This window comes from Dermacentor andersoni, chromosome 3 (genome assembly GCF_023375885.2).
Source record: "Dermacentor andersoni chromosome 3, qqDerAnde1_hic_scaffold, whole genome shotgun sequence".
NCBI classification, from domain to species: Eukaryota; Metazoa; Arthropoda; class Arachnida; order Ixodida; family Ixodidae; genus Dermacentor; species Dermacentor andersoni.
In genome coordinates this window covers 223,185,339-223,199,555 of record NC_092816.1, presented here as the reverse complement: position 1 = coordinate 223,199,555, position 14,217 = coordinate 223,185,339, and the positions used below count along the sequence as shown (strand labels likewise).

At 44.6% G+C, this 14,217-nt stretch overlaps 1 protein-coding gene across 1 annotated transcript in view; it reads right to left on the bottom strand.

The window, feature by feature from the left end:
- The window catches only part of slgA (proline dehydrogenase slgA), a 339,042-nt gene extending 327,735 nt beyond the window's left edge, over window positions 1–11,307 (bottom strand). Inside the window, exon 1 of the mRNA XM_050183796.3 lies at window positions 10,721–11,307. Coding sequence (XP_050039753.1) covers window positions 10,721–11,041 — 321 coding nt within the window. The 5' untranslated portion in view covers window positions 11,042–11,307. The remainder of the gene's footprint in view (window positions 1–10,720) is intronic.
- Window positions 11,308–14,217: the final 2,910 nt, after the last annotated feature.

Here is a 14,217-nt window from a genome sequence, read left to right as displayed (position 1 = left end):
TTGGCCACTGTGAAGCGTTGCAGCAAACGGTTGAAAGAAGGAGGTGAGAGTTGCAAAGGTAATCCAAGACCGGGCCAAAGCCACCGTGGAATCACCCCCAACAAAATTGCAAAGGTTGATGAGCTGGTGAGACAAAAACGGAAAATAAGAATAGATGAACTGGCAGAGCGTGTGAACATCAGTCACGGTTCGGTTCACGCCATAGTTCATGAACATCTCGGTCATCGGCTCTTGTGTGCGCAATGGATGCCGAAGATTTTGAACCACCGCCAGAAGCAGGTTCTGCGCTGCCTTGACTCATCTGATCTGGTATCACAACGAGTGTGACGACCTTTTGTCTGCAATTGTCATCTAGGAGGAACCATGGTGACACTACTACGAGCCTGAAACACAACGGCAAAGCTTACAATGGAAACATTCAGAATTTACCACCCCCAAAGAAAGCATGTGCCGTCATTTCCACCGGAAAGGTGTTGTTGACTTTTTTTTTTCGATCGTCAGGGGCCATTATTGATGGAATTTGCTAAAGTCGGAGAGACTATCAATCGTTTCGATAATGTGAAACGATGGATCGGCTGCGTGCCGCAATCAAGAACAAACGACGTGGAAAATTGACTATGTGTTGGGCTGCTCAGCACAAGGTCGCGGAATCGAATCCCCGCCACGGCGGCCGCATTCCAGTGTGAGCGAAATGAGAAAGCACCCGTGTACTTAGATTTAAGTGCATGTTAAAGAACCCCAGGTGGCCGAAATTTCCAGAGTCCTCCACTACGGCGTGCCTCATAATCAGAAACTGGTTTTGGTACGTAAAACCCCATAATTTAATTTAATTTTTCTTCCACGACAATGCCCGTCCCCACGTGGCTGATGTGGTTGTTACAAAACTAGTAAAGTTCAAGTGGGAAACTCTGCAACATCCGCCATACAGCTGAAACCTGTCGCCTTGCGACTTCCACATTTTGGGACAAATGAAAAAACAGCTCAAGGGAAATAGATTCGTGTCGGACGATGACGTGAAAGAGTCAGTTGCAGATTTTTTGGAGCAGCAATCCAAGCAGCTTCATGAGACGGGTATCACCAGACTCGTTAGTCAATAGGACAAATGTCGAAATGCTTATGGAGACTGCTGTTAAATAAAGTACCCAGTTTGTCATATATTCGCATTGGCTCACTTTCATTCGACTCGCCCTGGTATATTTTGCAGAACGGCTGTATGTATATACGTGCTCTCAGTTGGGACAATAATTTCGGTGCAACTACTCCCGATACACGACTGGTGACAGCTGCTCCTGCATAGTACACTGGAATAAATGAAAGCGTCATTGAGATTTTTCACTGGCCGTTGCATATGTACAAAAAAGCAAACAAGGTTCATCAATGACAAAGTTTCATTAACATATTTGTCCTCAACTTGTTAATTTCGTGGCCTTTACATTTTTCATATCAGTGGCATGCACTGGTTTGCTGGTTTCGAACTGCTTTAGCTCGGGCCCAACTCCTACGCGGCCTATTCAAATACATGTAAAACGTAGAAATGCCTTTCTGAGATAACCCCTGGATTGCTTTTAATGAAATTTGTTGCAGTTGAGAGAGAAAGTTAAATTCTAGTGTCTGTTGGAAACGTAATTTCGATTTAGGGCCAGAATGTTTTTTAAAGATCTTGAAAAATTCGAAAGTGAGAAAAAAAATAGAAGCACGACGTTTAGAAACTTATAGCTCTGCATCAAGAAAAGATATCGCGATTCTTCAAACGGCATCTATTATAATAATCGAAGTGGCCAAATATGGTATGTCAATTTGTACCTTACGTGAATTGGTTACGTGGTGTACAAGGGTTCTGCAAAAGCCGTATGTCGATAATACTAAACTTTTTTTTAGATTCATTAGTAACATATCGATTTCGTCCGCTGTAGATGTACTATTAGATGCGATACACGGAATTGTGATATTATTTTTCATTGTTGAGTTACAGCGGTTTGAACATAACAGTTTCGCTTTCCGGAAATTTGCGATTTCTGCCATTTTTAATAAAAATTGACAAATAAATGATAAATTCGAAACCAGAAGTCAGTAGAGCTTAAGTTTTTTTTTTTAATGACAACAAACTTCGTCAAATTTGGTGCAGTGGTTGCCGAGAAAAATGTATTCACCTTCTACATGTATGAGCACCCGAGGTGAAGATTCCTCTTGAGGAGGAGGCCAAGCTGCAACTTGAGCCCCCCCCCCCCCCCCCCCGAACGAAATTTCTGGCTACGCCACTGCTGGCAGCCACGCATCGTTACGCAACTTCCCAAATAACAATACCAGTCGGTTTGGGCACTTGGTAAGCAGTAAACCAGGGATCCAAAAGAACGGGGATTGTTCCGCAAATATGTATTTCTCTGTATTTCTTCCGAGCTAATTTTAAAGAACGCTACTAGAAATCGTTATTTTACGCTTTCGCTTGTTTACTTGTTCTTGGCAGTGTTCTTCCTGCGCGAACCTATTTGATGTGGTTCCTTGTTTGTCAATTGAGAGTTCTATCTCACAGGCGTATACCTGCGAGGCACACCTTATTTTATTTCTCTCTTGCGGGATTGTGCGTTCTTATGGCGAACGGTGGGCATTATTCACATTCACACTAGTAAATTTACTAGTGTAAGTGGGGGGGAGGTATTTTAAGGTACCTCTCCCCCTTATTTGCGCACAAAAGATGCCTTGGGTTGCCCCCCCCCCCCCCCCCCCCCTGAAAAAAAAATCCTGCGTACGTGCCTGGTAGGGGGGGGGGGGGGCAGGCGAGGGATGCGGACGAAGTCGACACGCGCATTGCCAGTTCAGGTATCGGTAGAATACAAGATAGAGCAGTCATCCTCGAAGACGCCAATACAGCAATCAGAGTGAGTTATGTGAGTAACGCGGCGAGTGTCTAATGTTACCTGCCAGCTTCGAAGAAATCGAACGCCGCCTTGAATCCTCCAGTTCGTTAGCGTACCGCTAATTCGTGGCAAATAAGCACCAGCCGAGACACAACGCAAATGCGTAGACACAGCACAGCGTCCACGTCTTCCTTCTTCGTTTTCAACGCGCTGTTGCTCATTTGTCCTTGTGTCAATACCAACGAGCCCAGAGTGTTCCAACCCCCGCTGGTGTCCGCCTTTTTTTTTTTTTTGTCACCGTTATAACAGCGCATTCATTATGCAGTACGACTGCAAGAGGCGAGTTGCACTGAGCAGTCACCTCTAGCGCCCATTTTTAACAACTACGTTCCCCGAATCGGTTTGTTTGTTTTTTCCACTCCGAACGAATGCACGGGATCAGCGCGCTGCGAAAACGCCAACAGCGCCGCATAGAGTGCGGCCTACAAGGCATGGTGCTTACGCAGTCTCTTGAAATGTCAGCTCGTCAATCGTGGTTGACGGCCAGAGCGCATCAGACGTCGGTTGGCCTTGCGGCCGATCAACAGCGGTGCTATGCGTATAAGCACGATGCAGACACCGTACACCTGGAGCAAGGTTTTCCAGGTTATATTAGCTTCTTGTGCATACTTGAAAGGGATAGTTGAAAGAACAGTCATTGGAAATGTTTTAGTAAATTACCCTCCTAGAATAAAAAAAAAAGCCTGGTGAGAAGAGGCTCCTTGGTAAACCATAAAAGATGCAAAAACGAAAGTCCGGTGGCCCCTTACACTGCCTTGAAGTTCCTACACCTCGTCGCGACAACATGCGTCACGTGACGCCTAACGAAGCCAAAGACTGAACCTTGCATGTTTCAGAAACTTTACTGGACAGCCAAAATGTGAGAAAAAGAAGAAAAAATGTTGAAACACGTGACGTCACATTGACGCACCAATGCGAAATTCAATAAATGGCACTTGGAGCTTCCTTTACTCTTCCAATACTCAACCAATTATTGCACGGTCAACGAAAATAGTTTCGAAGGAACTCTTTATTTTTATAAATTGACTTAAAATTGCTCTTTAGTATACCTTTAAGCAAGCAGCCAACTCGCTGTTAGAAATATCAGCCCCCGATAGAAACGCTAACTCGGCCGTCCTCGAAATCTCCAAAACAAGAACGCTACATCAGTTCAGAATTGTTAAATATTCTTTCAAAACTACCTTTTCATTCATATGGCAGCAACGGCTCGATCATTGATGGAGAAAATAAAATACAATGTCTCAACTTGTCTAAAGCTGCCCCTCAATGTCTAAATGTCAGTGTTTTCACTTTAGCCTTCTTTATTCCTTCTTATAGTGTAACCCCTCCAAGTATGATGCAATTGCAGATAAGTGTTATTAGCAAGTTTTGGATGTCCGATGAAATTGTGCTACATGACCATGCAAAGTATAGCTTATATTCAATTTACAACGAAGAGACAGCATGAAGTTGCAGAATATAGATGAGATAATTACAATAGTAGCAGTATATAGCTATATATATAGCATATATATATATAGCTATACATATAGCTATATAGCAGTAGTAGAAGTTGTTAGTTCAAGTAGTAGTACATCAGCTTCATTCATTTCTTAACAGCTACTTACTCAAATAAAGCAGTGTCTTCAAATAAAGCATTGTATGTGTAATTGGGCAACATCATAAATTAGCAGGTTACTAAAGTTGTGTGTTGGCCCTGCAGCGTGGTCTCGTCTCTCAACATACAGCCAACAACTGCTATGACCGCAGTACTACCAGTCCACAAAAATGACTTCGAGTATTATCACGATTAGTCACACATGATAGCTTGAGTCACTGTAACCAAATTTTATGTAAAGGGTGATTTTAGCATTCACTACATGAGAGTTTTACTGATGAAAATGTATGCAGATTAGTTGAAGCCATTTACAATAATAATAAACAAAAACGTTGCTGCATTGATGTATTCCCATTGTAGAAGACGTACTTAAACAGAAAAGCAATACTAGCTTCCACCCAATTTTTAACTAAGAATGGATGTTATCTGTTCTCAGAGTAAATGTTCCATGAGCCAAATAAATGTATTTCACAACATGTCATGTTCCGTTTGCATATTTGAGAAATGCGGAGAGAGCTCTGCAACTCAAAACAGGAAGTGTTGCTCATTCAGCTCTGTTAAATATTTGTACGAGCTTGTTGGCTACAGGCTGACTGGACAATGCAATTTGTGGCTTTCAAAATGTGTTTAGTAAGCACACTCCATTTATTCATTTAAAGATAGTGTGAGACAATGCTCACACTAAGGAAGGGCTCCATTGCAATGTAATTGGAAATGACAGAGAGATGAGAGATGCTTTGTTTAATGACGAAAATGTGAAGAAATCAACAGCAAGAAAAGCATTCATCAACTTACGTAGCAAAATCATTCGCCACAAGAGTATTGACAGTAAGTAAATTCCAATCTGCAATGGTATTTGAAAATAAACTAATTTAAAGCTATTTGCATTCAAGGAAATATAGGAGCCGATGAACGGTGAGCACCTCTGACAAATCCTTTCCGTTGTGAGTGGATGGACATAATTAGGCAGTTTTAATTTAATTTTTCTCAAACAAACACTTGTGAAAAAAGAGATAATTATCCATGAGTTTCAAATGAATTAATAACATCTTTATAAGCCAATACCTTAACTTTTATATTTAACAAGCATGAACATCACTGTTTTGCGATTAACACACTCCAGTTGCTCCAATAATTTTATGACAAACGCGTCCCTCACTACTCTATGTTTGAAATAACAGAGGTGTTACAAGCTAACATTTTGGCACTGAGCATCTGACACTGCTTTTTCCAGCATCACTGTTTTCCAGTCTCAGTGCCCTGAAAGCTTCCATGCCCTGGGAGAATGAGTACAGCATATTTAAGCTTTTCCAATGCACAAGTAGGAGCTTGAATTCTTTCCATTGTCAGTCACTGGTAGTAAACATGCATTCAGTAAAAACCAAAACACAGCCTAAAGTGTGAGCCACTCTTACAATTGTCAATAAAATTTCTAGGCGTAGCTGTGGGTGTGCCATAGAACCAGGGCCAGATTAAGCTACGGACTAAAGAAGGCAGCAGCCCTGGGCCCCGCTGACTGCCAGGGATTCCCCTGAAAAGTAGTTACTTGACTGGCCTCTCTACAATTTTAAAAGGCCTCTCACTAAGGCCATGTCAAAATTTTCGTTACAGAATAGCAGTTGTAAAGCATCCAGGGAGCGTTCGACCACAAGAATTTTTAAAAATATTTTAGGCGTAGCCGATATAGAAGCAAACAATGTGTGGTGCAAGGAGGAACCCTCTCCTTCCTGCACAAGGGCTCTCTTTCTTTTGCTCAACCAACGTCCGCAAGCAACCTTCCTCTTCTGTCTTTGCCAACATAAGTGACGAGGGTTCCCCTCCTACTGCATGTGTTTTCTCATATTTGCCAAGGTTGTATGTCACATATGCACAGCAACATAAAGTGTCCGTGTACAAGTTAAATGCTTTTTAATTTACAACACGCAGTTCTCTTTTTTCTGGGTGATGGTGAGCAAGCAGTTTGTGGATCTGTGACTAACTTCAGGTTTAATAATAGCAACATGCCTGTTAGACAATAAGCCTTACATAATGGCCCAACAGAAGAAACATTTTCTCAAGGCTGAAATGTAGCAATCGTTATATCAAGATGCCCTGGTGTGTGTTCATAGGTATTTAACCTTGTATCCAAGCATAAGCTTGAAAACAGCGGGCAAAACCTGTAGCGGTCTGAATATTTTGCATCCTAACCAATAATTATGATCATCATCATAATCACTGGGCCATTAAGCAAACTTAGACCCAAGCCCCAAAACTTCTTAAACAGGCACTTCATGGAACTTCTATGAAACAAGTGGCACTGTCTGTCTGATACCTTGACAGTCACGCTATGAAACAAGTGGCACTGTCTGTCTGATACCTTGACAGTCACGATAGTGTGAGTGGTGTTAATCAAGATGCATTAAGAGTACGCATGTGGGTTAGTTGGTTCATGATTACGAGCAGTAAAACAGTGCTAAACAACAAGACGAGAAGAGGGACGCAGACACCGGTGCTGACTAACAACCAAGTGTCTTTATTCTTTCAGTCAACACATATATACTCCGCCGCTATCTCAAAGCACAGAATCAACAGAATTCTGCATGCGCAGGGGGCGAAAATGCAATTAATGCAATAGGAAGGCAATCTCCTTCAGAAGGAGGGAAATAGAGGGAAGGCTTACACATGCTTCACCGCTAATATGAATGTGGAAAGCTTCGGAAATAAGACGTGCGCAGTCATCGCGGTATTTTGACAGGTAGGTCACATCTTTAAAAGACGGCTTGCAACCGCATTCGTTATAATGCAGTGATAACTGGTTAACTCTGGCTCGTTTTCGAACTTTGTTTGAGTGTTCGCGCATGCGGTCATTGATGCACCGCCCTGTTTGACCGATATAAAAACGCTTGCATGAAAGAGGAATCTTATAAACCACACAGTCAGAACAGCCACCAACAAACCTCTGGCTGTGCTGCTTTTTACAACTTTTTTGCTGTTCTTGACTTGATGGAACTTGACAATTGACTTGATGGCACAGGCTACCTTACTTCTGGCAGTGAACAGCAACCTGACGCCTGCCCTGCTAACAACCTTTTTGAGATTATGCGCAACCTAGTGCACATATGGGATAACCGCAACCATTTGCCGTGAGCGATTCTCAGATTGAGTGACTGCCGATTGTTTTCTTTTCAGGCTTGTTGTACTTTCTCGAGAAGGCATTCTAGCATTGGTGTTAAAACTGGATACCAAAAAATCTTGTGGCCCCGATGAGATACCAAATGAGTTTTTAAGGCGTTATTGTGAATGGATATCACATTTTTTGTCTAGGATTTTTGCAATGTCATTTCGTATCGGAGGTGTGCCAGAAGATTGGCTCCTTGTACGCATCGTACCTATATTTAAAGCGGGCAATAAGTTATTGGCGGAAAACTATCGGCCAATTTCCATTACATGCTCCGCATGTAAAATGTTAGAACACATAATATCGAAACATCTGGTCGAATATATAGAAAATAACAACTTATTCTATAGTAAACAGCATGGCTTTCGCCAATGTCTGTCAACAATGACGCAGCTTTTTGAGGTGTCTCATGCTTTCGGCGTCGCAGTTAACAACAACAAACAAATTGATGTTACATCAATTGATTTTTCGAAGGCTTTTGACCAGGTGTGTCACACAAAACTTATTGAGAAAATGTATAAACTTGGAGTTAATACACAAATTGTGAAATGGATCCATGCGTACCTTACAAATACAAAGCAATATGTTCAAATAGCAGGCGAAAGATCATCCTCCTTACCTGTTTTATCTGGTGTGCCACAGGGTTCGGTTTTAGGACCAATTTTGTTTCTGTTATATGTAAATGACATTGCTAATGACTTGCATCCTAACACTGAACTGTGTCTATTTGCAGGTGATTGCCTTATGTACTGTTGCGTTAAGAATGTCCAGGATCAAGTGTTGTTGAAAGAATGCTTGCAAAGAATTTATTAGTGGTGTGTTACGTGGGACATGAAAATTAATTTCGATAAAACAGCTTACATGACTGTATCTAACAAGAAAACCCCGTTGCTTTTTTCTTACAGAATAAATAATAGCCCACTTCAACATGTTAGTAAGCTTAAGTATCTTGGTCACAATCACGCACAATTTGAAATGGAATGCACACATTCAAAACATTTGTGGTTCTGCTCAACGCAAACTCGGTCTGTTAAGGCAAAAGTTGAAAGATGCTACACCCGAGGTAAAGCTCAAGGCGTACAAAACAGTTGTACGGCCCACACTGGAATACACATGTATAGTCTGGGATCTGCACCAAGTGGGCTTGATATATAAACTGGAACGAATTCAAAGACTAGCCGCACGGTTTATCTTTAATGCTTATCAAAGGATGCAGTCTGTAACTGCGTTATTATCTCGTGCCAGTTTGCCCGAACTTGCAATGCGCAGAAAAATAGCCAGGTTGAAATTCTTGTACCAACTGTATAACAATAAATTCAATTTGGACTCCAGACTATACCTGCGTCCCCCTGGATGAGTGTCCTCACGTACAGGTCACCCTCATGCTGTAATGCCCTATGTGCCGCGCGTTGATACCTTCAAATTTTCTTTTCTTGTGAAAACTATAGTCGATTGGAACAAACTTGACGCATATGTATTTATTGAAATGCACACAACTGAATCATTTGAGCGTAAATTGTTTGTTTATTGCGGAACTGGTGTTACGTGTTAATGGAAAATCCTTTTTTCCCCCCTCCTGTAACAGCCTGCAAAGGCTAACAATATTGGAAATAAAATAAATAAATAAAAGCGGTACCGGGAAACCTGCGAGCTTCTGCGTGGCTACTTGCTTTTCGAAGCTTGCATCCACTTGGTGGATGCAAGGATGCACTTGGTGGATCCACTTCATTTTAGCGGCGAAGCATGTGTAAGCCTTCCCTCTATTTCCCTCCTTCCGAAGGAGATTGCCTTCCTATCGCATTAATTGCATTTTTGCCCCCTGCGCATGCTGAATTCTATTGTTTCTGTGCTTTGATATAGCAGCGGAGTATATATATGCTGACTGAAAGAATAAGGACACTTGGTTGTTAGCACTGGTGTCTGTGTCCCTCTCCTCATCCTGTTGTTTAGCACTGTTTTACTGTTCGTAATCAAGATGCATTCCTAACTGTTAAAGCCACAGCGTGTGACTAGACTGTTTATTGCTGGTTCCTCAGGGTGCAGTACTGTTTCAATGCATGTTCTGTGAGTTGTCTGATGCATATGTGATGACATTTATTGTTCATTGACTGTAAAATGAGAGCAGTAAATTTTATGGCAGAAGCCTCACACAGTCTGCTAGCTGAAGAATATGAGTTCTCACAATGTCTAAAATTCTCTCTGGTGCTGTACTTGCACTGTTTCCTGTATTTGCACTGCTGCCAGGGTGCCATGGCCAAGTCAGGCATTTGCTCAGCCTTTAGCCATGTCTCCCAAGGCTATTTTGTACCAAATGTGCCTTGAATAAGCAAAGAAATAAAGAAAGAAAGAAAATTTCATATGGCAAAATTGAAAGATGTGACACAAGCACAACCAAGCAAAGTCAAAAGGCATTCTTTAAGCTGACAATAACGCTTACGGCCTTTCTTGGTGCTCAGTGAATATAGCCAACTTGAAAAAAATGGGCTGATCGTGTTTATATTTCGTGGCGGTGTGTTGACACGCAATACAAGGTAAGCATGCAGCGATTTCTCAAGGACAGCAAATTGGATATGCGGGACGGCATGAAGGGCCTCGGATATAAATTTGAGAGGCCTGGCTTTTCTTTTTTATTTAACACGGATCAAAAAGTATAATCGTGTTCTGCATTCCTCCCCGATCGCAATACAGCCGGGAGCCGAACCCTCGACCTTGTCGCATTAGAATGCCGAGCCACCGTGGCGGCTACATACACGACTGACCAACCCATTAATACGCAACTTTTCCTTTTTCGTTGCGATTTCTTTATTTTATTTATTTATGCGTGCTGCGGCAACGGGTATCCCATCCAGGGAGAATTAGGATACGAAGCGCAGGTTATTAAAGCGGCTGGTGCGAAGTCTTTCTCTCCAGCGGAATGACCGCGTCAGCTGCACCCAGAAACATTACATTTGCCACTCTGCGTTTTCTCCGTCGGAACCACGCCGAGTCCGCCTGCCTACCGGTCTTAACAAACAACACCGAGCGCACGTATGAATGATGAACGGCACTGACCTCTTGGTGGTTGTTGACGATCCAGTTGCTGGAGCTGAGCTTGAGCACGACGTACGCTCTGAGTAGCTCGCCAGTCGACTTGCTTTTGTAGGCTGCCCGGGCGTCGTTAAAGCTCAGGTCCAGCGGGTCTCGCTGCGGCGGCAACTCGGTGCTCACTGGCCGATCGAGTGCTGCCGGGGATGCGCTGGACTTGAGCCGCCGGCCGGTCGTCAACGCTGGCGACGATGCGGTGCGCAGCACATGGCAGCCGAGGAAACTGCATCGTCCCGGTATCGACCTACAGCCGATGTGGAACTCGGAGAATAGTCGGAGGGCAGCCATAAAAGCCAACGCCGCGCCAGGCTACTGGCCAAGTGCTCACCGATCGTCAGCTACTCGGTGCACCGAGAACCCGACGCAACCAGCGCGATTCTAGCCACGCCGTGGCTTGCTTCGTAAACGACGCTGCAGTACGCAGGTAGTAGAACGACGTACCCCCTTTTCGTTGAACCATGACGTCATGTTAACGACACGCAGTTTCAGTTTCGATTTGCGTCGTATCTACCTGCGTATGCATCTCTATCACTGAGCATGGCTCTCGAGAGCTGTCGTCCCATCACAGAATCTTAGAGCGTGGCCTCAGAAATCATAGAGTTTCTCACTATAACACCTAGAGGGTAATCTGGCGCCACCGTCTAAGGGAGTTTCTTAAGGGGGCACCATGCCGTCATGGGAATGACGGTATACGCACGGAGGAAGGAAAGTAAGGAGAGGCCCTGACGTCACTCTTTGTGAAGCAAAAGTGAAGCCGGAATTTGGCGTTGCTCATGGCGATGCTCCGCCTTTTGGGCCACCCTCCTCTCTTGTTTACATCTTTCGCGAAACCACGCCGCGCTGCGCGTGGTGTCGCGCACGCTCGCGCAACATCTGGCAGAGCACGGTGCAGGTAACACAGCGCAACAAGACACGGTGACTAACGCAAACTCGCCCACTCAGCGCCTTTGCCACGGCCCGAAACCTACCAGAGCAACACGTGTGAGCGCTCAAAACCATAACAACGCCGCCATTGTGGCCCAAAAAGCGTGGCCATACAACAACAAAAAAAAAATAAAAAAGCAGCAAAAAAAATGAGAACCTATACGTCATTTCCGCCACACTTTTTTCCTAGCGCGCGGAGGGGGTAGGGCCTCTTCTTAGTTTCCTTCCTCCGTGCGGTATATGTGTCTGCGAGGCTCCTGTTGGCTGGTGTTGTAAGAGGCTTCGTCTAAAACGTGGATATGGCTACGCAAATAACGCGTTCTCACAGTAAAATCTTCATAAAATGTTTCCATTCACGCATAATACATTTTTACTCACCCATGATGCATGACCAAGCGAAGAAAAGCCAGAACAGATGACCAACTGTTTCAAAGTGAGCGCAAACCTTGTCGTCTGTCCTCTAACTTTAGCGGCCCGCTGATACTTTTTACGTAACATGTAGTCGTACACACAATAACAAGTTCTTATAGTTAAACAAAACATGCTTTCGCGTAATAATAAAGCTAAAACAGCTTTTTACGTGCTGTTCTAGTAGAAAATGAATCATTGTGACAGACGGAACGGTACTTGCCAAGCGCGTCTTCAAGGTGTCCTGTCTCTACGAGAACGATGCCAATCCGAATCCACAATATACCGGCATTCCCATGCATAGAGTTTCTCACTACATTACTGTCATAGTGAGAAACTCTATGTTCCCATGCATACCACAGCGCAGCAGCGCCAGATTTCCCTCTAGGTAATGTAGTGAGAAACTCTGTCAGAAATTGTATTTGCACTTTAGGAGGCCACGCTTGGAGTGAAAAAGTCTTTTGATATGAACGTAGATAGATAATTAGAGAGGTGACTACAAGCGTCCCTTTTTGCTATAAAGATAAATTAACATCCTTGCGCCGTGGCCGGAGTGCTGCGTGGCTTTGCCATTTTAAAATTGTAGAAGTGCAGGCCAGTTGGGGAACTAGTGGTAAGAATAAAACAGCGCAATACAAAGGACGGGCACATAGAGTTTCTAAATACATACCCTAGAGGGAAATGTGGCGCTAGTGTCTACGGGGGTTTCCACATAGAGTTGGTAGAACAACTCTAGAGGAAAAGCTTGGCCGGAAAGGTGGGAACTCACCCGAACATCGCCCCCGAGGGCTCCGTGATCGCTGCGCATGCGTGAGTTGAGAGAAGGTGAGAAAGGAGAACAACTCTTTTTCGCAGGGTGCACGGAGGAAGGAAACTAATAGCGTCCTCGATCACCCGCACCGGTGCGCACCGGGGCGCCTTGGTGCTCACTTTCATCCTCGATCAACCGCACCGGTGCGCACTGACCATCCTCGATCACTGGAAGCGCACCCTGTTGGAGCGGTTTTCCGTTGCCCCGTCTCGCACCGAGAAAATCGGCGGTGCGCCGGAGTGCAATCCCAGCAAGCACTGCGGGACGCGCGACGTGCGCGCGTAATGCCGACTACAGAACCGCGGACGCTCTGGCCCGATAGCTGCGGTACGTTGCAACGGAGTTGACGGAGTTAGCTAGTGGATTTGTCCGCAATGAGAAAGGAAGCGCTGCTAGTTGCCGCAATCGATGAGCATTCTTCAAGTTCGTCTGACAGCGAAGACGACATGCTGCTCGACCTCGTCCAAAAACAGTGCGGTGAAGAGCGCCCGAAAGTGGACAGGTTCATTGAACGGGTCGTCAGGATTAATTATAAAATCCATTGGTCTTTGCTTGCAACCAGGTATGTCGGAGCACGCAGTTTGACAAGGTTCGAGCGCTTGCCGCAGATGCTCAGCATCTGCAAACAATAAAATATGCGCGCGCACGTTTTGCGCGCCAGGGGCAAAGTAGCGCTGCATGCAAGCACCCTGCACAGGGTGCAGTTTTGTCCTCGATGTTGACCCTCCGCAGAGCGGCACCACGGCGGGGCAAAGCGCACCATTCTGGTTTCGGAGCAACCCCGGGGCAAGGTGATAAGAGGACGCTATTAGTTTGTTTCCTCCGTGGCAGAATGTGACATCACATTGTTGCTTGTTTTTACTTTTTTGAAAGAGCTACTCTCGAACGTAGATTAGCCATTGCCGTCGTGTCGGCTACAAGACGTTCTGCGCGCGCTTGGCGCGCTTTTGTGCGTGTCGAAAGCGTATAACGTGCGCGATATTCGCGCGAGCGCAGTTTGACTTGAGCAATCGTGGGCTTGGACTCCGTGACATTTGCTTTCGTCATATGCGAGTTAGGGGCTTGCCGACAGGTAAACCGCCGCTGTACTTAGGTGAATACCTTGTTTTTCGTGGTCCTGAAATGAATAGCGCGTCGCTGCGATGGCGAGTTCAATCGAGTGCGGTAATTGCTGCGCATTACGGGCGATTTAATTGCACAATACTCTGCATTATCGGTGCAGATGGAGAAAACTTATCCTGTGAGCCTTACTTCCGTCAGTCAGTCGGTTAGATGTTTCGCTCTTATCCAGTGCACGTTTCTTGATATCCACTAACGATCT